At 39.0% G+C, this 26,195-nt stretch overlaps 2 protein-coding genes across 5 annotated transcripts in view; one reads left to right on the top strand and one right to left on the bottom strand.

Moving 5' to 3' along the window:
* INVS (inversin) overlaps positions 1 to 165 on the bottom strand; it is a 152,271-nt gene extending 152,106 nt beyond the window's left edge. The window contains 1 exon segment of the mRNA NM_001003361.1: positions 36 to 165. Coding sequence (NP_001003361.1) covers positions 36 to 141 — 106 coding nt within the window. The 5' untranslated portion in view covers positions 142 to 165.
* A 3,398-nt stretch (positions 166 to 3,563) lies between these two features.
* ERP44 (endoplasmic reticulum protein 44) overlaps positions 3,564 to 26,195 on the top strand; it is a 94,380-nt gene continuing 71,748 nt past the window's right edge. Inside the window, exon 1 of one of the 4 annotated variants that reach the window (XM_038552933.1) lies at positions 3,564 to 3,845. In XM_038552933.1, coding sequence (XP_038408861.1) covers positions 3,579 to 3,845 — 267 coding nt within the window. In that variant the 5' untranslated portion in view covers positions 3,564 to 3,578. The other 3 variants (XM_038552934.1, XM_038552936.1, XM_038552935.1) reach the window with 3 other exon arrangements.

Genomic DNA, 26,195 nt, shown 5'->3' with positions numbered 1-26,195 from the left:
TTTTTAAAGTTTCTGTATTTATGGGGACCACTTACCTATGATGAGCCTGTGAAGAGCACCTTTATCTCCATTAATAGCAGCAGCATGAACTTGGGATGCTAACGAGGAGCCAGAAAAGAACAAGTTCTCTGATCTGTTCATAGTCTTCTCAACAACTAGAGCACCCTGAAACAATGTTTAAACTATGAGTATATGCAGAAAACATTTCTAAAAGCTGTCTCATCAGTTCTAAGTGGGTATATTATAAATATGGCTGAATAGAAATATTTGATGAGGGGGGAGCCTGGGTGGTTCAGTCAGTTAAGTGTCTGCCTTGGCTTAGGTCATGATCCCAGAGTCCCGGGATTGAGCCCACATTGGGGCCTCCTTGCTCAGCAGGGAGTCTGTTTCTCCCTCTCCCTCTGCCCTTTCCCTCCCCTCTGCACATGCTCTGTCAAATAAATAAATAAATAAAATCTTAAAAAAAAAAGAATTATTTATTTGACTAGGATTCAAAAAGTCTGTTGTCTTGGTCCTACCTAGAATTTCCATAATATGGCAAATTAGATGACCCTTTGTACAAGTTGCTCATCTGTAAAATGAGAGGGTTGGATGCTTCTAAGACTCTTCTCAGGGGTTATCTAAGGGAAAAAAAGGAGGCTCAGTATTTAACCTTAAGCATAGGCCTCAAAAACCATAGTGACTTCTGATTTGATTCCACATAGTACTAAACATCAGAACTGTACTGGGAATCAAGATGATAAGCCACAAAATGGGCATGATGTGAACTTAATCATGAGGTCAAAATCAAGTAGATTTAAGTGCTAAATTAAAAGGTACTTGGTTCTATAAATAAATAAAACTTAGTTCTTTCTCTCATGTTGCTGAATGGAAGAATTTTTATTTGTTCTTTCCTTATGCTCACCGAGGAAATATACCTAGCTTGAGATCTTGACCTTTGGATATTACTACATCATTAGGATCATTAAGAAAATTTTGTTCTGACTGGTAGTCGGATATGGTTTCATAGAACCTTCTAGAAATGCATCAGCTGCATGGAAAAATGGTGAGTTCTCCAGCATAACACTGTTGAAGCAGAGGCTGGATTATGTCAGAAAGTCAGCATGAAGAATATAAACATCAAATGGGAAGGAAAAAATGGTGGTTGCATCAATGATTTTAAACTTCCTTCCTAAAAGTAAGATGCTATATCAAAGTTTCTGAGTTGAATGCCTGCAAGGACCAGGAAGGTAAAAAGTGTAAGAAACAAATGGAGTCCTGGAGAGCATGGCACTCTGGGGCACACATGCATATCTAAAGGAAGCAGCTGCTAATCAGCCAGTTAACAGCTGCCAAAAGGTCAGACAAGCCCTCTTTGGATTTCACCAAAAAGTGTCACTCCAATCTCTGACTCCCGAGGATCTGGGAGCTTTGGAGGAGGAATTTATCACTACTGATGAGCTAGTACTTGCGTTGTCACTGACGAGGATTATTGGTTCAAATTTTGCCTTAAACTGAAAGTGTTTTCTTAATTTTGGTAAAGGTCAGTGCTTCATGTCTTTATTTTGCTGACAATTTGAGTTAACATGCTGGCAGAAAATATGGGCTTTGTGAGACACTCCTGTCATGTCAGAAAAACCACTGTCACAGGCAGGATTATGTTAAAGTGACTTGAAAGAAGCTACAAAATGGGTGGAGGTAGATACAGAGGAAAGGAGGAATTGCATGTGGGCCCTAGGCCTGATTCTGTTAATAATAAGCAGTGTGCCCTTAGGCTACCTCAGCTCTCGGATTTTCAGTAAAATATGAACGATGACAAAGGTAGACTATGTTGATTCATTCAATAAGTCGAGTGCTGTGTGCTAGACACTGTTCCAAATTCTAATACATGTCATTTCTAAGTGGCCAAAGTTTTAGGCATATATCACACACACACACACACACACACACACACACACACACACACACACCTCTTCATACCCTTTGAAAAATACACTAAAATTTGATCTCAGTTATATACATTTCACCTCACAATTGTTAGCACTTAGCACAGTAACAGGTACCTACATAGCCGGTATCAGTAAATGTTTGTCCAATGAAAAGTCACAGGGGAGTGCTAAGTCCAGAAGGTGAGCAGGATCAAAGTTTAATTTCTTGGACTAAAGACGTCATACTCATGAGCGTCTGCTCTTTAATTCCCCATTTCTGTCTAGGAGAGGAGAGAGAGAGAAAGAGAGACCTAAGTCTTGGCTCTGCCACCACCTAATTTTGTCACCCTGGGAAAAGTATTCTCTAGGGTCCTTTTTTAGCACAAAATACACACACACACACACACACACACACACACTATGGCGCTGTTTTTTGTAAATGATTTTTATAGATGAAGAGCAAAACCACTTCATCAGTTATAAAGTGTCATAAAATGTACAGGTATCATTAATTATAAAACCAGCCAGTGTAATAGATGCTCTGATAATTATAACTGTACAAAACTAGTGGTGCTGCAGTCAGTCATATGCAAAGGGAAGAGTCATTCTGATTAGGACTAAAGGGCTGGTTTTTTTTTTTTTTTTTTTTTTGGAAGTTCTCAGAGATGGTGACATTTGAGATGGCATTCCAGATAGAGAAGGGGCTAAGGCCATTCCACCGCAGCAGGAAAGCTAGAGTACAGGCAAAAAAGTAGGGAGAACCTCAAGAAAGCAGAATGCAAAAAAAAAAAAAAAAAAGTAAAAAAAAAGGAAAAAAAGAAAAAAGAAAGCAGAATGCCTCCCAGGTACTTAGTACGGATTGTGTGGCTAGTATCTGGGACACGTGGACCTGGCTCTGTGTTGGCAGATGAAGCTGGGGAGCTAACTAGGGCCAGATTAGGATCCTCCGTTGCTGGGCTAATGCATTTCGTTAACCATCCGGTCCGAGTGATCCATGCATTAGTAGCAATCACAGCCGCCACTGAGCTTTTCAGTTTAGAACGTGCTTTCTCATTTTCTCCCGTATCTGCTCCCTGCACGAGCCCACAGAGACAATTAGGGATAAGTCCTCGACTCATTCAACGGAGGCCCCGAGAGCTGGCTCCGGCTTTATAGTGCAGTAATTAGTGCAGAAAGAAGAGGCAGCAGGCGAGGAGGCCAGTGATGAAGGACCGGGAGGCCACACAGCCCAGGCCAGGAGGGCCCGGGAGTCTGAGGCGGGGGCCAAGGCAATGCAGAGCGATCGGAGCTTCCCCAGCCACAGGCCCCTTCCTACTCACCCTCGCCTCCTCCAGGACTCACGTCCCGGGGGCGGCTCCAGGAGGTACGACCCCCAGCGGGCCGCCCCTCCCGCCAGGACCGTACACTACATCCGGCCGGGAGAGACCCCAGCGAGCTGAAACTAGGAGAACCCCTCCGAAGGCCGCCCGAGGCGCTCGACCGCGCTGCCCTCTGGGAATTGTAGTTCCCAATCCTCTAAACGCAGAGGTTCGCCGCCCTCCGCCCTTTGTTTCCCACAGGACCCCGCGCGCGGAGGACTCGGTGGAGCGGGGCCGAGAGCCTGATGGGAAAGAAGTTCTAGATGCCCGATGACGTGCTCGGGGAGAGCGGTGCGCGACTACGTTTCCCAATATGCTCCGAGGTGGGCAGGACCCGGAAGTGAGGGTGTGCGAGGCCTCTCTGGAAGTTGTCCCGGGTGTTCGCTGCTGGAGCTCCGGGTCCAGAGGACGAGGTGCCGCTGCCGGGAGGGCCGTCCGCCGCCGCCGCCGGCTCCCGGAGCCCAGCCCTTTCCTAAACCCAGCCCAACCCTGCCCAGTCCCAGCCGCGAAGCCCGGCGTTACCATGAATCCTGCCGTCTTCCTATCCTTACCCGACCTCAGATGCTCCCTGCTGCTCCTGGTGAGTGAGTGAAGGAATGACAGACCCTTCGACGGACGCCGGGACGGCCTCGCGCCCTCGCCGAGCGGGAGCACAGCTGCCCCCACCCTTGCCCTCCTCTCTGGTGTCCGGTGGCGGGGAGTGCATCCTCCCGCGCTGCCTCCGCTCTCCGCATCGGTCCGTACGCCTCCCCGGCCCAGGGCGCCCGCGGCCTGAGAAGCCGCGGTTGGAGGTTGGGACCTGTAGGCTGGAGAACTGGCCGTGGGGGAAGGATACGCGGGAGGGTCACGGGCGAGGAGCTCTCCCTTCCCCCAGACCGACTAACGGAGGTGGTCTCCGGCTCCAGGGCTCCGGCGGTAGCTGGGATCGGAAGGGGCGGGAGAGAGAGCCTACTCCTCCCTCCCACCCCCTCCTTTTGGGAAGGCCGACAGGTGCTGGGGTCGTGTGAATCTCGCCCTGGAGCCCTGAAGCGGTGCCCGGGGTTGGCGGAGCCCTCTGTTGTGGCCTGATGCGATTGGCTGGGAACCCGGAACTGGAGGCAGGTTTGGAGGGTGGAGACGGATTTTCCTGAAAACCTCACCTCACGGCCTGCCTCCGACTTTTGTCACACATCCCTCCCCCGCCCCCCTCCTCGAAATTTAAGCAGAACTCTTTTTTTTTTTTTTTTTTTCAGTGCTCCTAGTTTGAGAATGACCAGGGCTCCTGCATACATTTGCACTCATTCCTAAGCCCCCTCACCTGCTTGGCTCCATCCCCTCGTATAAAGGCCTGTTTCCCCAGGCCCCTCTTTCCCCCAAGTACATCTCCAACGTGCGATCTAAGTAATTCAGGCTGCAGGTCAAACTGACAAAAGTGAAGGAAGGACTCCCGTGTGGCAAAGTGACGTACTTTTAGTTGAGGTGTTCCGATAATGCAGTATCTGAAAATAACTTTAGTTGTAGTAGATTTTGAAAAGCCGGATTTAAGATGAACATTAAAGTCAAAAATCACTCTTTTTTTTTGAACAATTTAAAAACCGTAATTAAGTGACTCACAGAAAGTTGCATAGCTACCTGGTTACCGGCAGAAGTGGGACTTGAAGCCCGTCTCTTGGCTTGCAGTGCTTATTATTCCACCACAGCATGTAAAATCTTTAATATTTTATATTTGAAATTGACTTAATTTCTTTCTCCCTACTCCCTCCCCACCCTGCTTTTTTTTTTTTTTTTTTCTCTTCTGTCCTCCTCTCCCTGTTTGTTTTTCTTTCTGATTTGCAAGTCCTATGAAAAAGCCATCTACAATATTTGGATCTTTTCAGAGAAAAAGCACTGTGAAAAACTAAAGGGGATATCAAAGTAGTTTTGAGAACTGAGAGTTGAATATAAACATGTGATATTAAATGATGAAGTGTCGTATTGCCATTTCTTATCCAGCAGTGAGTGACTTCTGTATAGAGGAAAATATTCTGTATAGAGCTCTTTTTGGTAGTTTCATTAATATGCTGTGCTTCTCTTTTCCTTCTAGAAGTACTAGGATAAAAGTCATTGTTATTAAAGACTACTCTCATTTTAAGGATAATAGATAGTAATCTTTTATCCATGAAATGATAAAATGGTCTGAGTTATGAGTTGTCTGCTAGAAATTACTTTTAGGTTACAAAAAACAAAAACAGAGAACCAACCAAAAAAAAAAAAAACCAAAGGACAAAAATCTTAAGACATTAGAAAAGTTGAAATACTGAATAGGAAAACTACATCAGGTGCACTTCCCTGAAATGGTATGTTTGGTTGTAGAACTAAGCTTAAGAAGGAAAAAGTATTTATTTCAAAATAACTCATACTTTTTATAGAAAACCTACAGATCCTTTTAAGTACAAATTTTTTCCCCTAATAATTCTAAAGTCTAGTGAACATTTTGTATATTTAAATAAAAGTAGAGGAATAGAAACTTTGAAGACATTTTAGAGAATACTTAGAAAGTTAATGGGCTGGAAAATAAAGCCCAAGAAAAGGTTTAATAAACCAGAAGTACAAGTCAAGCTAGATTCAGTTTGAACACAGTGTTTGCCAAAGCAGTTTTAATTATCATAGACTAGTTAGCAAATATTTATAAAACATCTGTTTAATCAGTATTTGAGGTATTGATCTAACTGGTAATTCTGTTCCTAGTGATGGAACGTGTTTAGTCAGCATCCCACCTGTCTAAAAATATTTCCTTTATCTTCCCCAGTGTAGTTTCTTTCTCCTCCCTCCAACTTCCCTTCTCAGACTTCAGGTTACTCCCTCCCATGTCCAGTCATTGAATATCCCAGTTTCCATTTAGCTGAGTTCATCATTTTCTCTCAAATGGCCTGCCCTAAAAAGCCGTATATTCTCTTACTACAATATTTTTTTCAGGCAATCTCTACCTCAGCCCTAAAGAACTTAATCTGTTCAGAGTTAATGGTATTCATAAAAGAGTGGAAACATATTGTCCTTAAACTTCATTGAAAAATATTTTTCTTTTCCCTGATCTCAAAAACACTTTGGAAAGTATCACTGTATGCCTAAAAAGCCTTTCTGGGATGGGTAACTAAACACACAAACTCAATGTGATCACTTTTCCTGGGTTTTCGTATATATTTTCGTATTTTATTTATATATTGCATATATAGTTAAATGTCTACGTGTATATTTAAAGTCAAGGTCTTAGAGAATAAGTTCGTTTATTGTAGTGAAACACCCCCATTGCCTTTAAATTTTTTTTAATTTAAACTCCACTGAATTTGCAGTATGTCTTGGACAAAATAAGGTAGTCTGGATGCACTGATTTTGGATAAATCAGAAGAGAAATTTGAGTCACCTGGAAAATGCAATGAGGCTTTAATGCTCCTCATATCTTTTCTGTATCTCACTATGTATTTCATTTCTTTTATGGTTTGTGTTGATTCATTTGATGTATATTTACAACTTTAGTTCTTAACTTTGTGTAATCTATGCCCCCCTAACTGTTCATCATATTTTGTGGATGATTTGAATGCTGGAGATAGCAGTGATTCTCTGCTACAGCACCATGTATGCGATACCTGCCTGGACTGGGAAATTGCTTCCTGTTGTGTGTGCATTTTTGTTTTTGTTTTTGTTTTGGAGAATTTGTGGGGTGGGGAGTATAGCAGAAGAGGGGCAGAGCAAGAGAGAACCTTAAGCAGGCTCCACACTCCTTATTTTCTTTCTTTCTTTTTTTTCTTTTTGAGTGTGAGTGAGCATGGGCAGGGGGAGGGGCAAAGGGAGAGGCAGAAAGAATCTCAGGTAGACTCCCTGCTAAGCACTGAGCCTGACTAGGGGCTCTATCCCAGGACCGTGAGATCATGACCCGAGCCAAAAACCAAGAGTGGGACGCTTAACCAACTGAGCCACCCAGGCCCCCTCCTTTTCTTTTTTTTGTAATTTATTGTTGAGGAAACTAGATCCTCTGTCATTCAGAATTTCTCATATTTGGATATTGCTGATGGTATCCTTGTGTGTGGTTTTATGTTGCTATTTTCCTTGTGTTTTCTGTAAATTTGTCATTAAATTTATGCGGTCTCAACCACCAACTCAGTGTATAGTTTCATTTAGCTTTCATTTTTTAGTTTTCAAAAACTTACCTTCTAGTGTGTAATTATGTAAAATTTACCTCTTCCAAAACCAAATCTATAAAGCCAACTATTTTGACAAATCTAGCCTCTATTCTCCTCTGTATGTTCTTAATCTCTCCTAATATAAGAATCTTAAAAAAATTTTGTTTCCGAGAAGAGGTGGTCTGCTTGTGTGTATGTATATATGCTTCTCCCTCTCCTTTGATAAACTGTAGCATGTATTTTGTTTTTTTTCTTTTTCAAAGTGTATGTGTTAAATCACTAAGTTGTACACCTGAAACTAAATATTACACTGTATGTTAACTAATAGGAATTATAATAAAAACTTTAAAAGTGTGTCCTAGGGATCAGGGTAGAAATACCTGTTATTTCTTCTTAAACTGCTTATTGCTCCACTTGGTAGATGTACCAAATCCACTCATTTGCGTTCTTCTGCTATAGCAAAAGTTCTGCAAAGATTAGCTGGTGCATACATATTTTTGCCAGTGTGTCTCTGAGATAAACTCCTGTAATTGAAGTTTGCTAAGGCAAAGGATAAATGTATATGTAACTTTGTAGCTGTTGCTAGATTCTGCGAAATTCCTCTCCATAGGAGTTTTGCCATTTTGTGATCTTACCAACAGTGTAAGAGAATTTCCCTATATCCTGATAACAGAGTATGATGTGGACCGATGGGTGTTTGTCAATCTGATAGGTGAGAAATGGTATCTCAGTGTATTTTGATATGATTCTTTCTTTTTTTTTTTTTATGATTCTCTTTTAATATGAGTGTGGTTGAGCTTTTTATGGGTAAAGGCATTTACATTCGAGTTCTTAACTCATTATTTCCTTAGTTGATTCTATGATGTAGCTAGATTGAGAGGCACTGGAATGTACTACCCTAATATTTCTGGTGGGTTAAAACTTGTAAAAATCTTGGAGGAGATGTCAGATTGCTGCAGTTATTAAAAACCTTTTCTTGGGCCAGGTGGCTCAGTTGGTTAAGCTGCCAACTCTTGATTTTGGTTCAGGTCATGATGTCAGGGTTGTGGAATCAATTTCTGCTTGGCCCCGCTTCTGACCCCTCTCTGGGGAGTCTGCTGGAGACCCCCCCCAGACACACCCCCCTCGCGTGTGCACGTGCATGAGTGCTCTATTTCTCAAAGAAATATTTTTTTAAAAAGTAGACTTTTTCTATATTGTAGACCATGATTTTTAATATCTTTATGCTAACTCAGTCTTTAGATGTGCTTTAAATGTCTTAACAAAAGATGAAGTAAATTAGATTACTGGTTATGTCCAATTTATTCACAGATAAAAAAATATGAAAGATACAGGTGTGCTATTTCCTGCCAATTTCCAAATACATCTTCAGGACACCTTTCTAGAATTATATTTCTTGTTTCATACAGTATGTCTATTCTTTGGGATTTCTGATACATTGTACTAAATTGCCCTGCTGAAAAGTTGTACCAATGTGTATTCTTACCCACAATATGTGAGCACGCCCAAGTCCTCACACTCTAATCAACAATGCTTTTGTAATCGATGCCAATTTAATAGACCAAAATTAGCATCTGATTTATATTTACATTTCTTTGATTGCAACCAAAGCTGAATATTTTTTTTTTTTGTATTTCTTGACCATTATTCTCTCTCTGTGTGCATATGTTCATGTTATTTGTCCCATTTTCAAGAAGTTGTTTTCTCTTATTTCCTCCGGTAAATCAGAATAGATCTACTCACAAGATACAGTTTAGGAACATTGGAGAGTGTTAATCCTTTGTCAATTTGTTTAATGTCTGTTCAAGAGGTAGCAGAGTGCAAAGAATTCTGGGCTTAATGTCAGGGCATCTGTGTACAAGTTCTGTCTCTTCCTTGTTCTTTTTTTTTTTTTTTTTTTCTTCCATGTTCTTAACATTGTAACCTTGGATAAATCACCTAAGTTTTTTAGTTTATAAGGTAAGCACATTGGATTCAGGGATTCTTTGTGTAGCTATTTTGTTTTTCAGAAAGGATATTTCTGTAACTCCTGTAATTAATATACTTAGTATGTAATTGGATATCTCCTAAAAAAATCTGACTTAACAGGTTGCAGTTCTGGACCACCTCACTCTGATTCAGTGCAAGGAATAACATGCTCTGGTCATAGCTTTATTGATATTGACTGTTGCTGTGCTCCATTTCATCTAACCAAGGAAGTGATTAAAAAGTTTGACTTTTCATGGCATTTATTGATCTTTAGCCTACCCTTGATTTTGTATAGTGGAACTATCTGTGGCCCAGGCTGCAGGAACTTTATATCATTGGTGGTATTCTTTCTTCCTGTCATTTGAATGCCTGTTTACTACAGTAGAAAAGAGCAATGAAAGAGAAGGAAATCATCTCAAATATTCTAGTAGTATCTGCTAAAGAAAACTACTGAGTGCATTGTAGAATGCCAGTACCTTTTCCATTTCTTCCTTAAGATTATCAGTCTAGTAGTGGGAAGTTTGGTAATTGGATTTAAGAGATTTTAGAAAAAGTTCTTTCTTCAGGAATCAGAAGAGTTTTTGACCCTGGAAGAAATTGGAGCTCCCTTTATTTCTGTGGTACTCAACCATTAGTATCTTGCTTGGTTCAGTAGGTGGGAAGGGATGTAACAACCATGAGTAGATCACATGCAGTTAAAACGACTGAAGGTATAGCTGTCTAGAGTTGTGCCATAAATTTAAGTTCATTAAAATTAAAGGGGTACCTGGGTGGCTCAGTCAGTTAAGCATCTGCTTTCGGCTCAGGTCATGGTCTCAGGGTCCTAGGATGAGCCTCAGGTGGGCCTGCCTGCTCAGTGGGGAGTCTGCTTCTCCCTCTCCCTCCCCCCTCCCTCTTCCCCACTCATGTTCGTGCTGTCTCTCAAAAAAGTAAAATCTTTTAACAAAATCATTAAAATTAAAAACTATAAATTCCATTCCTTGGCCACATTAGTCCCATTTGAGGTTCTCAAAAGTCGTAAGTGCCTCGTGGCTACTGTGTTGAACAATGCAGATTATGGAATATTTCCATTGCTGTAGAAAGTGCCACTGGATAGTGGTCATCAGATCTTGCTCTTGCTGTCCGTCTCAGAAACCAAGACAAACTGAAATAAAGAATGAGAAGAATGCCTCAAACAGTGTTTCAAAGCTTGTGAGGAACATAGTGTTTTCCTCTCCAAGGGACAACAATAACCTGGAAAATGTCAATAATCTTATCAATGAGCACAGATTTGGCTTTTGGTTGCTTGTTAGCAGATTTAAGGAGGCACCAGAGAATACTAGTTGAAACTAAAGAGTAAGAGTTTATGTGTTAGTATTGATTCTTTCACTAGTTCACAGGGTCACTTAGGCAGGTCCCTCCCTCCCTCCCTCCCTCCCTTTCTCTCTCTCTCTCTCTCCTCTCCTCTCTCCTCTCCTCTCTCTCTTCCTTTCCTTTCCTTCTTTCTTCTTAGTTTTTCGATTAAAAATTGAGTAGGCTTGAAAGACTATTTTGGCAGTCTAGTGGGCATTCTGATGGAATGTGACCCTGACTTTGGGGTTTGAGGGCTGCAGTTTGTCTCTGGTAAAATCCCTTTTGAGGGCTACATCTTTAGAAATGATGCTTTGGGGGATATTTTATTGAGTAAGAAATTCATACATTTTAGTTATAGTAAAATAACCTGTAAAAGATAGCCTGTTGATATCTGTTGTTTGTTTCAGACATCAGAAGGAGCTTCATGACGGAGCCGAAGCTTCTAATTTGATAAATCCACAAATTAACGTAAATCTCTTTGCTTCAACATGACCAGAAATTATATGAGCTCATGAAGATGGGCTAATATTTAATACTTAGATTAAACGGAGTTAAAATTTGTCATTTCTTTGGACAGGATGCTCTCATAATTACATGCCTGCCATTCAGCGGTTTTGTCATATTTGAAGATTTGGAAAATGTAGAGGGGGAATGCCAACTTTTAAAAAACTGCTAACACCACATTGAAGTCTATCTCTCTACTTAAAAGTTTCAGGTGTTAGATAACTTGTGATTTGGAGTTATTCTGAGGAATGAAATTTGGATATTCTCAATTCCTTTGACTTTTATTACTATGGTTCTGGCCCAAGTGCAGTAAAATCTCAGCTAGCTGATGACAAGCACACACTTTGTAATGACTTCATATTCTGAAAGAGCTAAGAATAAAGATGAGCCACTTTTTTTTGTAGTCAGAATAATTTTTTAGAAAATTGGCTCATTCTTCAGGCTTTCTAGATAGCAACCAGTTTTTACTATAAGAATAGATACTGATTCTCATAGGAAGTCATGTGATCTGCTTACAACAAAAGTACTGCAGTGTCACAAAATACTTGGTTCTTTGTTAGTTTAATTTTTGAATGAATAGTTCTAGAGACTCTAATTTTAGAATTGTAAAAACTGTTACATTTTAAAGCATGTTTTATTTATTTGTTTCAGAAATCATTCAGTTTATTAAATAATTGTGCCTCTGCTCTAGTCTTCCAGAAAATCTGAAGAACTTTTCCCTTAATGATAACTTGAAAGTGTATTGGCTAAAGAGAAAGCTTTTTAGAAAGAATGTTCAGTTTAGCAGAGACTGGGGCTCAAATCTTGGATCTGCTACTTTATCTTGTCTGTTAATTTCTGAGGAATAATACAGGTATTCTCTGCCACTCCTAGGAGGTGTTCTTGTTTGCACACTTCTGTGATTTGTTAGAACCAAAAGTATCACATTTTCTGGTTCTTAGATCTTAGTTTTTAATACAATGCCTTATACAGGTTAAGTGCTTATAATAATTATGTTAAGTGTATGGAAAAAAGAAAAGGTAGAGCTAGAGTAAGGATGATCAGGAATGTTTAGGGGAGTTGTTGGTAAGCATCACAAAGATGAGCCTTAAAGTAAGTGAGGGAGTCAGTCATTTGGATTTCTTGAGGAAGAAGGCTTCCAGGCAGAGGCGGAGTCCCAAATGTGGGAGTGTCCCACACATATTCAAGGACCAGCCAGGAGGACAACATGGTTGTCATACTGTGAATAAGGTGCAGTGTGTTAAAAGATTAAGTCGTGTAGCTAAACACGTTTTGCAAAGTTGTGCTTGCTCTTAACTTGTGTATGCTGTTTGTTGATCCTCCTCTCCTCTCCCCTCCCTCCCTCCCTCCCTCCCTCCCTTCCATTCCTTCCTTCCTTCCTTCCTTCCTTCCTTCCTTCCTTCCTTCCTTCCTTATTTTATTTATTTTATTTTATTTTATTTTATTTATTTTTTATTTTATTTTATTTTTTTTATTTTATTTTATTTTATTTTATTTTATTTTATTTTATTTTATTTTATTTTATTTATTTTATTTTATTTTATATTTTATTTTATTTTATTTATTTCATTTTATTTTATTTATTTTATTTTATTTTATTTTATTTTAAAGATTGCTGACTTGACCCAATAAGATAGAACTTCTTAATAGCGTTGCTGGAAATAGTGACCTCCTCAGCCTTGGCCCAGTTGGTCCTGCTAGGTGTAGCATCATGTGTTTACCCCAGTGGGTCCTAGTATGCTAAATTAAAAATAATCTCTATATGTAACAGGGTGGGCCACAACCTACAGTTATAGTAACTTCAAATGTTAAAACAAAAGGTTTCCTAACATAGTTTGATTCCTGAAAGTAATATGCTTTCATGGTATAGAAAAGCATAATGAAAATAAAAACTTCATATCCCAACCACTGATAACATTTTAATATAGGTTCTTCCAGTTTTTTCCTATGCATACTTGAAAGGACTTTAAATAGTAACATGTAATTTTGAACAAGATCGGTTTGTGCTTTTTGTTTTTATTTGATCCTGGCATAGAGTAGTAAACCACTGTTTGTGTGGGAATACAGAAGATACCCCTATGTGTGCATATACTTGTATTCATGTAACTTGGAACTGACTCCTAGCTTGACCACTTACCTTCCTTTCTTTCTTTTTCTTTCTTTCTTTCTTTCTTTCTTTCTTTCTTTCTTTCTTTCTTTCTTTCTTTCTTTCTTTCTTTCTTTCTTTCTTCTCTCTCTCTCTCTCTCTCTCTCTCTTTCTTTCTTTCTTTCTTTCTTTCTTATTTTATTTATTCATAGAGACAGAGAGAGAGGCAGAGACACAGGCAGAGGGAGAAGCAGGCTCCATGCAGGGAGCCTTACATGGGACTGGATCCCGGGTCTCCAGGATCACACCCTGGGCTGCAGGTGGTGCTAAACCGCTGTGCCTCTGGGGCTACCCGACCACTTAACTTTAAAAAGTTATTTAACCTTCCTGAGTTTCCATTTTTCTCACCTATCAAGTGGGGATAAAGACCTCTTCTGCAGGGTTCTGGGAAGACAATAAAATTATTTGTGGATGAGTCCATGGTATAGTAGACATTTCCCAAAACAAATGTTTGGATGAGGGAATCAGTGAGCGATGAATGGTTGAATATATTTTGGGGACAGGGGTAACTTTCAGATTATCCATCCAGTGGTATAAGAATTGTGTGAGCTGGCATGACTAGCTTCCAGTTCTTGTGGTCTTCTGATGCTGATAATTGCACTGTCATTATTATACTAACAAAAGCAGCTTAAAAGTGTGACTATTAAGTGAGCAAGTTATCTGCTTGCCTCTTTTTTATAACTGTACTTCGTTTTGCATGTAAATTTGGTATTTAATGATGATAACAGTTTATGGAGACAGTTGGATTTTCTTGTACAGGCTGTTGGTTTTATAATTGAGAGACCTGGGTTTGAACCCTGTTCTGCCAGTAGTTTGGAGTGGTCACTTAGTATTTGAGTCTTAATCATTTAACAATATTTGCATTTACTGTATACCAGATACTGTAAAGTTTCAGTTTCCTCATTTATAAAACAGGAATAATATAATTCCTACTTCAGCTTCAGAGTTGTTTTAATGATGTAAAAGATAATATATGGGTTTGCAAATAAAAGTTGTCAGACTGAAATATTTTTGCATGCTTCAGATGTATGTTTGCTACTTGGTTTCTTTACCTAGAAGCCTAGGTATGTGATATATATCCCTTTCAGGAAAAGTTGATGCATTATGGAAATAGTTCTAGGGTCTGGATTGCCAAGATAATGACAATACCAGAAGGTAGAGTGACTTTGATCTTGGAAAGACCTAGCTCATTCCCAACTCTACTACCTCTTTGTAGCTGTATGATTGATATAAAGCAAATTTCCTTATCTTTCTGACCCTCAAATTTTCCATTTTAAAAGTAGGGATGATTATTTTGCAAGGCTGCAAGATTGAGATATATGGTATATAGAATACTTTGCATCATTTCTGGCGTATAGGAGACATTTTTGTTTTGTAAGGTAATGAATAGAGAAGGAAAGCTTGTCAAATGGATGGAGTCATCATTATGAAATGGAGGAAGTCCCCTGGAGGAGGACAGCACTTGTGCTGACCATCTTTCTGTGTTGGTACTACCTTTTCTTGACCCTTAGAAATGAGTAAATGGATGAGGCTTTTTATCCTAAAAGTGTAATTCTAAATATTAGTGGTTTCTTAAAATACTTATCAACTTCTCTCTTTCCCCGGTGAGTGATGACATAGTCTTATCAACATAGTGACAAACGTAACTATGATTGATAGAAATAAGAATCTAACTTGATATGCATTTCTGCTTTTAATACAAAAGCAAATAAACTCCTGTAAGTGGTAGAAATGAGAGTGGAGAAACATGCTTTATGCTTTGCTGTTTGAAAGGTATCATTTGCTCCACAAAGAAAGGCATCATTTCTATTACTTTGTACACTCAAAATCATTAAAAAAAATACATTCTTGACACCTGTAATTGACTAGATACTAGGAAAATGATAATGATTCTTTGGAAATATATAATCTTGTTGAATTTAGTAAGGGAAGAGAAAATTATTACAGCATATTTTTGGTCACTGAAAAGACCTAAAATAAAAATAAAAATCCTATTTGTATAGGTGTGGAAGATTTCAAATTGCTGGTTATTCAGTTTCATTTGTTTCTATAAGCCTGACTTAAATATACGATAGTTATCTCTTAAATATTGCTTCCCCTGGGGAGTAAAATTATTTACACATAAACATGTATTATACCTAATACTTTTATAACTTTTAGTCCAACACTTTTAGTAAGTTACAGATTTGATGAAAACTGAGGGTATAGTATATCTTTTTAATTTGGATACTCCTGAAGGTGTCTGCTTAGAACCTGTTGACATATAGTTTATGATGAGTATTTCAACTTGGATCAAGGAAAGCTCATCATATAGTCTTACTTTTTTTCTTTTTCTTTTTTTTTGAGGTAGAATCTGTCAGTATATTTATTGATTTATTAAATATTTATTTGAGAGAGAGTGAGAGGGGGAGCGCACGCACAAGCAGAGGGAGAGGAAGAGGGAGAAGCAGACTTCCTGCTGAGCAGGGAGCCCGTTTTAGGGCTTGATCCCAGGACTTCAGGTTTTTTTTTTTTTAAAAAACATCTTTTTATTTTTTTTATTTATGATAGACACACACAGAGAGAGAGAGGCAGAGACACAGGCTGAGGGAGAAGCAGGCTCCATGCACCGGGAGCCTGACGTGGGATTCAATCCTGGGTCTCCAGGATCACACCCTGGGCCAAAGGCAGGCGCCAAACCGCTGCGCCACCCAGGGATCCCCGGACTTCAGGTTTATAACCTGAAAGCAGACTCCCAGTCAACTGAGCCACCCAGGTGGGCCTAGTGTTGCTTTTCTAATCTCATTAATATATCAACAAATCCCTTCAATTGGGAAGGTTAGTACTTGGTTAGAAGAGGAGAGTAAATTGTGTTTCCCAGTTCTACAACACCTATATATAGTTCCTTGATATATACCAGCTATAATCTTGAGCAGAAGAGTGACTTGAGGTATATAATAAGAAGAGCTGTCAAAAAATAGCTTTTAGTTCTAAGAAGTATCCAATATATTCTGTAGGAAAATAATCAGTTTCAGTCTTTCTCATTTGACCCATGAGTCTTTATCTAACTGGCTAGATATGACTGAAATAGTTAATTATATCTGTACCTATTATGTTTGATGCCTTAGTGAAAGTCTTTCTTACCTACCTTATTTGGGGGAATATTGATTTGTATAATAGTACTAACTTTCCTGGACCAACTTGAGCTGTTCTAACACAAAATGGATTTTGATATTTGAAGGAATTAGCAGAGAGCTTGTTTATATTCTTACACGAGATGATTTTCCAAGAGTCTGTCATCTATTTTGGAATATTACTTTGAAGTGCTAATAAGTATCCATATTGTAAAGATGGGATATTTTTTTTTCTTAATGGCCTAAAAGGTACTTTTATTCAGGTTGTTCAAATGATTCTTAGTTTAAGGAAGGAACAATGGCCTCTTCAGGCCACATTTTCTTTTCCTGTTTTTTTATGATTTATTTATTTATTTTATTTTTTATTTTATTTTTTTTAAATTTTTTTTATTTATTGAGAGAGAGAGAGAGAGAGAGAGAGAGAGAGAGGCAGAGACACAGGCGTAGGGAGAAGCAGGCACCATGCAGAGAGCCTGATGTGGGACTGGATCCGGATCTCCAGGATCAAGCCCTGGGCTGCATGCGGCGCTAAACCGCTGAGCCACCCGGGCTGCCCTGATTTATTTATTTTAAAGATAGAGACAAAGAGAGTGTGGCAGAGTGGTGGACAAAGGGAGAGGGAAAGAGTGCTGGGCAGACTCCCTGCTGAGCATGGAGCCTGGATGGACTCAAGGTTCCATCTCTCAACCCTGAGATCATGACCTGAGCGGAAATCAAGAGTCTAATGCTTTACGGTTTGAGCCACCCAGATGCCCCAGGGCACATTTTCTTCTCAGAGAAAAAAAGGACAGGGGCACCTGGGTGGCTCAGTCAGTTAAGCATCTGCCTTTGGCTCAGGTCATGATCCCAGGGTCGTGGGATCAAACCTCACATCTGGCTCCCTGCTCAGCAGGAAGTCTGCTTCTCCCTCTCCCCCAACCTTACACACTTTCTCTCTCTCAAATAATTATCTTAAAAAAAGAGAAATAAAGGACATTTATATTATTAGTAACCCATTGTTAGGACTGAGGTAATTTGTATCAGTAAGTTATTTTGGTAATTAAAGCCAGTATCATTCAAACAAACCATTTTTTCACTGGAAGTCATTAAAAATATAAAGAAGTATTTCTTTTTATATTTAGGTTCTGAAATGATGTTTGTTAATGCCCTGGTTCCTAAGTCCAGAGTGATACATCATACAAGGTGTGACTAATTTCATCCAAGGATGGCGAGTAGAATCTACTTGGTTTTGTTTGACTTACATCTGTGGAAACTTTTAGGTTTGTAGATTGAAAGGTTGTAAATAGAGGAGCCAGTGTCTTCCTTAGAGGGTAACAAATATGATTTGACTTCTTAAAAATGCTGATTGTGATGTATTCCCTAGGTCACACGAGCCTCCTAATTGTGAATTACGCTACTCTTTGGAAAGTCTTCTGCTCATCACCCTTTTAGTATTTCATCCCAGTAACCACTCCATTTCTTGTTGAAATGCTATATCCTCCTTGCTGCTTTTATGCTCTAGTAGTTTGTTCTTTCTTTCTCTGCCCCATCCCCGTGGGTAGGAGAAAGGGAAAGGGCCTACCTACCGGTGACAGAATGCAATAAAGAAGTAAATGTGGATGTTCTTGAACACAAGAACTGCCAATCTCCCCCCACCCCCAGATCTTGTCATCTTAACTCTCAGCTTTAACTATTGCTTTAACTGAAGTTTGGAGTAGTTGAGGAGTCTCTTAGTGCTTTGGTCAGAACCTTAGGCTCAGTTACTTCCTTGGTGCTTTAGTCCTGGTTATGAAAAGTAGTCAAATGCAGCTGCCAGCCTCTTCATGCTGGTGGGGAGAAGGTACTTGGTGCTCTGTCAGCTGCTTTCTTACTGACTGGGCAAGGCAGAGGACTGGGGACATTGAAGCAGATCAGTGACTGCACATAAATTCTATATAAGAGTCTTCTTCCCCTTTCAGTTAGGTCAGTCACCTAGGTTTATACCTTTGGCTCATTGAATTTTTCAACCCTTTAGTTTGTCATCATGACCTGTTTAATTTCTTTTAAAAGTCTCTCAAATTACCCCCACCCCAACCTAGGCCCTTATGTCCCTTCTCTGTATTATGTTTCACTCTTTGAACTGTGTAATCTTACCTCATAAAATGTAGACCACTGATCTTTACATCTTGAAATCATTGCGCTCCTCACTTAGGAGAAGTCTCCTGTGCCTTCCTATTTTCTCCTATAGCAGGTATCAACCCCTCTGTCTGTCTTTCACTGGTATTATACTTACTCACCGTATACCCTGGTTTTCTTCTTAGCAGTCTGTCCCCAAACTAACTAACCTTCCAACGTATCTACCAATACTGCACGTATATGAACTTCCATATCCAGATTTTGCTACCTCAGTTACTTTATTCAAAGAAACTACTCTGCTCATCTAACCCATGGCAGTGCTTTCTGCCATTTTTCTGTGCTCTCTACAGTTTTCTGGGATACTTTGTGTAAGCCTTACTACTTGCATCATCTATCTTGTGTGCTGACTTTTCACATGTGGTCATGAAGCCCTTGAAGAACAGAATGTGCTTTTGAATTCTCCATAGGCCGTACCTGCTTCTGTGTTTCCATCCCCATTGGTTCTCATCCAAGGACTGCCATGAGCTGTGGATATGTCCTTGATGAGCTGTGCATGACAGAATTGTGATGAATGTGTAAAAGGGAAAGGTGAGCAGATGTTCATCCTAGTAAAGTAAAACTTTCTAGTGGTGCTACTTCATTGTGGATTGGTTTGCCTTGTAAACACAGTCTCATGGCAGGTGTTCCCTTGTAGGCTAAATGGCTGCTCTGCCACAGATGCTGTCAAGGAGATTCCTGCACAAGGTAGGAGGGGAGGGTATTATGCAGTTAGATAAACTTGGGCACCTTCAACTTTGTGATTCTTTTTTTTTTTTTTTAAGACTTTATTTATTTATTTGAGAGAGGTTGAGAGAACACAGAAGGGGGGGGGGGAGGGAGAAGCAGGCTCCCCACAGAGCAGGGAGCCTGATGCCCAGCTTGAACCCAGGACCCTGAGATCATAACCTGAGCTGAAGGCAGGTGGGATCATAACCGAGTGAGCCACCCAGGTGCCCCTCAACTTTGTAACTCTAAGTAACTACTCTCTTGACCTAATAAAGTAGAGATCAGAGAGGCTGATGGGAATTAAGGAATTGACTAGGGTATTGTGAAGAAGTTAAACAGAATTCTGATAATTTATAGCTGAGTAGTCATTATAGTTTATGGTAGTATTTTTCAGTGCTGTCTTTATATTCCATGATGTTGAAAACAAAATTCAAAATTATAAAATATGTTTTTGTGGCCTTCACATTTGATCGTTTATTTGACTACTGAGAGAGTGCCATTTGGAAGGCTGTCTAGCCTATATAGATTCTTTATTTGAAAACTTTTTTGAATTACTGAAAACAAAATGTTCATTGCAGCTGCATGGTCATTTCACTTACTGGCAAATAGGAGAATTATGCTTACAATTTCCACAATGATAGAGGATGTGAACTTCAGCTGATTGAAATTTGCTTTTTTTCTCCCTTTTTAAATCAAATCCAGTGGTGAACATAGTAGTTTTTGTACTCACTCTCTTGATTGTGAATTGATTTGTCACTGTTGTATTTGTTAGCTTATCCTAAGGCATGCCCAGCATTTTTCTCAAGTCTTTTGGGGGGAGGGAAGTCTCTAGAATCCTCACTTTATGATGAAGTATGTTTTTTTTTTTTTCCTATTTAAAAGTGATCCTTTTATTGTCATAAATGAGTTCTAGTCCTCAAGCAAGGATTTCAGAAACTTCCCATTCTGACTGCAAAACCGATGTCATTCATGGCCTCTCTCACCTTTAAGCAGATAGGCTGCTTTTGTGGTCTCATAGACTTGTGGAATGTCTAAAAGAACTTTAAAGTTATTTGGTTCAATTTCTTTGTTCATTTAGGAAATGTTGTGGAGTCTCTACTATTTGTCAAGCCTCATTCTAGGTATAAGGAAACAAATGTATAAAAGTGTAAGACTGGGGTGCCTGGATGGTGCAGTTGCTTAAGCAGTCAACTCTTGGTTTCAGCTCCTGTCATGATCTTAGTGTCTTAAGATTGAGCCCTTTGTTGGGCTCTGTGCTTAGCATGGAGTCTGCTTAAGGTTCATTCTCCTGGGACGCCTGGGTAGCTCAGTGGTTGAGCATCTGCCTTCGGCTCAGGGCATGATCCTGGGTCCGGGGATCAAGTCCCACATCAGGCTCCCTGTGAGGAGCCTGCTTTTCCCTCTGCCTGTGTCTCTACCTCTCTCTCTCTCTGTGTCTCTCATGAATAAATGAATTAAAAAAAAAAAAAGATTCTTTTTCCCTTTCCCCCTGCCTTTCCTGCTCATGCTCTCTCTCTCTCTAAAATAAATAAATCTTAAAAACAAAATAAAACAAAAAAACAGTATAGAACCTTCACCTTCTTGGCAAAAGTAAAATAAAACAAGAAGAGAGGCATTTCCACAGTGAAATAACTTTTTCATTATTTTAGAATAGCCTTAGGTTTTTCAGATGCAAGGTCATTATCAAATGAAGGGATCATAATGATCAAGGCTTGTTGCCAGTGGTGTATTTGCTTTGCCAAATACATATACGAATGGTCATGCCTTCTTTGGTATGTGTACTTAGTTCTTAAATGTGAACTAATATGATTTTGCCTCTGTATTAGTTTCCTGTGGTTCTCACAAATTAGCGTAAACTTGATAGCATAAAACAAATCTATTTTCTCGCTGTTCTGGAAACCAAAAGTCTGAAATCAAGGTACTGTAGTATGGCCACTGTCCCTCTGAAGGTTTTAGAGGAGAATCCTTTGCCTCTTGTAGTTTCTAGTGGCTCTGGGCTTTCCTTGGCTTTGTACCACACCAATCTCTACCTCCATCTCTATATCATCTTTCCCTCTCTGTCTCTATGTCCTCTCTTCTTGTAAGGACACCAGGCATTGGATTTAGGGCCCACTTGAAATGCTAAATCCAGGATGATTTCATCTCACAATCACTAATTATGTCTGCAAGAGCCCTATTTCCATATAAGGTCACATTCTGAAGTTCTGAGTGACATGAATTTTGGGGGTATCCTATTCAACCTACTGAAGCCTCTGGTCCTTTTTGACCCCAAATCTGTATTTATGTAGATCCACAGGCAGAAAGAAGTGAACTATTTGTGTGTGTATGTATATGTATCTCAAATGTTAATCCTTAGGCTTGAAAATAAAAGTAGTGAATTTTTAAAAATATTTATTTATTTATTTATTTACTTACTTACTTACTTACTTACTTATTTGACAGAGAGCATAAGCAAAGGAAGAGGGAGAAGCAGGCTCCCCACAGAGCAGAGAGCCCAATGCAGAACTAGATCCCAAGACCTGGGATCATGACCTTTGAGCCCAAGGCAGACACTTAACCGACTGAGCCACCCCAGGCTCCCAAAGGAGTAAATACTTTTGTTGTATTAAAAATTTTTAGGATAATAATTTTCTTTGCATTAATAATGAAATAAAGAATACAGAATAGACTTTCTTAAAAGAACGGTTTTCGGTTCAGAGCTGTATTAAGCAGTAGATACAAAGATTTCCTGTGTACTCCCTGCCTCACATGTGCATAGCCTTCCTCATTATCAACGTCCCCCACCCAGAGTGTTATGTTTATTACAGTTGATGAGCCTACCCTGACATATCATTATTGCCCACCTTCTGTAGTTTACATTAGGATTTCCTCTTGATTTTGTACATTCTGTAGGTTTGGACAAATGTGTAATGACATATATATACCATTATAGTATCACACAAAGTAGTTTTATTACCCTAAAAATCCTCTGTGCTCTACTGATTCATCCATCTCTCTCCACTAAACTCTGTCTCCTGATATTTTCACTATCTTGATAGCTTTGCCTTTTCTTGTCTTGTTTCTTATATGATGTCATATAGTTGGAAACAAAAATAACATAGCCTTTTTAGATTGACTTCTTTCACTTAATAGTATTCACTTAAGTTTCCTATATATCCTGTCATGACTTAATGGCTTATTTCTTCTTTTAGCACCAAGTAACATTGCATTGTCTGGATGTTCACCTACTGAAGGACATCTTGGTTACTTCTAATTTTGGCAGTTATTAGTAAAGCATCTGTAAACATCCATGTGCAGGTTTTAGGCCGATCTAAGCTCTCACTTCCTTTGAATAGATATCAAGGAGCATGTATTGCTGGATTACATGGTAAGAGGATATTTAGTTTTGCAAGAAATAGCCAAAATATCTTCCAAAGTGGCTGTACCACTTTTCTGTTGCTCCACATCTTTGCCAGTATTTGGTGTTGTCAGCATTGTGGATTTTGGCCATTCTAATACGTGTGTAGTGGTATCTCAGTCTTTTAATTTGCATTTTCCTGATGACGAATGGGAAGCTTGTTTTCATATGGTTATTTGCCATCTGTATGCCTTTGGTGAGGTGTCTGTAGGGTCTTTGGCCTGTTTTTTAAATCAGGTTGTTTGTTTTCTTATTATTGAATTTTAAGAATACTTTGTATTATTTTAAATAATAGGCCTTTATAAAATATGTCTTTTGTAAATATTTTCTTGCTGTATGACTTGTAATCTTACTCTTTTGACAGTGTCTTTTGCAGGCCAGAAGCTTTTAATTTTAATGAAATCCAGTTTATCAATTCATTCTTTCATGAAGCATGCCTTTGGTATTACATAAAAAAGTCATCACCAAAACCTATATAGATTCTCTCCTTTGTAAACTTCTAGGAGTTGTATAGTTTTTTTGTTTTAGGGTTAATTCTGTGATCCATTTTGAATTAATTTTTCTGAAAGGTCTGTGTCTAGATTCATTTTATTGCATGTGGATGTCCAGGTGTTATAGGATCATGGTTGAAAAGGCTGTCTTTTCTCCAATGTATTGCTTTTGCTCCTTTGTCAGAGATCAGTTGATTCTATTTATATGGGGCTATTTATGGGCCTTCATTTCCATTATTCTGTGTATTCTTTTTGTCAGTATTATACTTTCTTGATTATTATGGCTTTATAGTGAGTCTTTAAGTCAGATGGTGTCAGTCCTCCAGTTTTGTTCTTGCCCTTCATATTGTGTTGTCTGTTCTGGATCTTTTGCCTTTCCATGTAAAATTTAGAATCAGTTTTTCAGTATCCACAAAATAAGTTGCTGGGATTTTCATTGCATTTGCCTGAATCCATAGATCAAGTTGGGAAGACTTCACTTCTTGATAAGTTTGAGTTTTCTTATCCATGAACATGGAATAACTCTCCATTTATTTAGTTCTTTGCTTTCATTCATCAGAGTTTTATAGTTTTCTTTCTTTTTTTTTTTTAATAAATTTATTTTTTATTGGTGTTCAGTTTACCAACATACAGAATAACACCCAGTGCTCATCCCGTCAAGTGCCCCCCTCAGTGCCCGTCACCCATTCACCCCCACCCCCTGCCCTCCTCCCCTTCCACCACCCCTAGTTCGTTTCCCAGAGTTAGGAATCTTTATGTTCTGTCTCCCTTTCTGATATTTCCCACACATTTCTTCTCCCTTCCCTTATATTCCCTTTCACTATTATTTATATTCCCCAAATGAATGAGAACATATGTTTGTCCTTCTCCGATTGACTTACTTCACTCAGCTATAGTTTTCTTTATATAGATCTTGTACGTATTTTATTAGATTAATACCAATTTTTTCATTTTGGGGCTTGCTAATATGTAAATGATACTGTGTTTCAGATTTTAAATTTCACTTGTTCATTGCTGGCATATAGGAAAGTGATTGACTTTTATATATTCGTGTTGTATATTCAATCTTGCTATAATTGTTTATAAGTTCCAGGAGGGTTTTTTGTTGTTGTTGTTCATTTCTTTTGGATTTGCATAGATTATCATGTCACCTGCAAACAAAAGTTGTGTTTCTTCCTAATCTTTATATGTCTTATTGCATTTTTAGCTAAGACATCCAGTATGATCTTGAAAAGCAGTCATGTAAGGAGACTCCTTTGCTTTGCTTTGCTTTTCTTAGTTGGAAAACTTCAAGAAGTTTCTCACCATTAAATATGATGGTGGCTGTAGTTTCTTTGTAGATGTTCATTAACAAGTTGTGGAAGTTCCCCCCTATTCCTGGTTACTGAGAGTTTTATCATGAAAGAGTGTTGTGTTTTGTCAAATGCTTTTTCTGCATGTATTGATGTGATCATATGATTCTTCTGTAGCCTGTTGATGTGAGAGGTTACACTGAATGATTTGCAAATGTTGAATTGACTTTGTATACCTGGGATAAATCTCACATGGTCATGGTATATAATTCCTTTTATCCACTGTTGGATTCAATTTGCTAATATCTTTTTGAGAATTTTTGCATTTCTGTTTATGAGAGATATTGGCCTGTAGTTTTCTTGGAATATCTTTGCCTGGTTTTGGTATTAGAATAACACTGGCTTCATAAAGTGACTTAGGAAGTATTTCCTCTGCTTCTGTCTTCTAAAAGAAATGATAGAAAAGTGGTGTAATTGGGAATTCCTGGGTGGCTCAGCGGTTTAGCGCCTGCCTTTGGCCCAGGGCGCGATCCTGGAGAGTCCTGGGATCGAGTCCCACGTCAGGCTCCCAGCATGGAGCCTGCTTCTCCCTCCTCCTGTGTCTCTGCCTCTCTTTCTCTCTCTATGTCTATCATATATAAATAAATAAATCTTAAAAAAAAAAAAAGAAAAGTGGTGTAATTTCTTCCTTAAGTGCTTGGTAGAATTCACTAGTGCACCTGTCTGGGTCTGGTGCTTTCTGTCTTGGAAGGTTGTTGATTATTGATTCAATTTCTTTAATAAATATAGGCCTATAGGGATAGTCCATTTCTTGTGTGAGTTTTGGCAGATTGGGTCATTCAGGGACTTATTCTATTTCATCTACATTATCAAATTTGTGGACATAGAGTTGTTGATAGTATTCCTTGATTATCCTTTTAATGTCCATTGGATCTGTATTGTGATGTCCTTTCTTTCATTTCTGATATTAGTAGTTCTTAATTGTGCCAGTCCTTGTTCCTACATTCCCCCCCCCCCCCGAAGGAATTTAATACAGTGAATAGATGTTGGGGGATGAAAGAGCAAAAGTGAAAGACAGTAATAACCTTAGGAAGTAGTCCCATGCCTAGATTGAAGGAAATAAGAGAATATTATCATAAGATAAGAGTTTGAAAGGAGTATCCACAGAGCTGGTGTTCAGAGTCTGGGGAGGGCATAATGAGCCACCACTTCACCTGAGTAACATGGAGGAAGGGTCTGCAGAGTTGAGGGAAGTCTACTGCCCATGTTTTTTTTTTTTTTTTCTTTTTTTTTAAAGGTTGTATTTATTGAGAAAATGAGCGAGCGGGTGTACACACAAGCTAGGGGAGAGGCAGAAGGAAAGGGAGAAAGAATCTCAAACAGACCCCATACTCAGTGTGGAGCCTGATATGGGCTCAATCTCATGACCCTGAGATCATGACCTGAGCCAAAATCAAGAGTTGGATGCTTCACTAAGCCACCTACGCACCCTGTCCATGTTTTCTTCTTTGAAAAGCTGCCCATAAACATAATCCAGTCAACTGAAATGTAAAGTATAGGTAATCACTGTTGAGTAAATATGGGTTTTGGAGTATAATCATAAAACACTAAATTCTAGCAGTCAAAAATAAAGGATAACAGAGTAAAAACAGGAGGAAGGAATTAGTGAAGGCAAAAACATGTATAGTGACT

Source organism: Canis lupus, chromosome 11 (genome assembly GCF_011100685.1).
Source record: "Canis lupus familiaris isolate Mischka breed German Shepherd chromosome 11, alternate assembly UU_Cfam_GSD_1.0, whole genome shotgun sequence".
NCBI classification, from domain to species: domain Eukaryota; kingdom Metazoa; phylum Chordata; class Mammalia; order Carnivora; family Canidae; genus Canis; species Canis lupus.
This window is presented reverse-complemented; position numbering and strand designations above follow the sequence as displayed.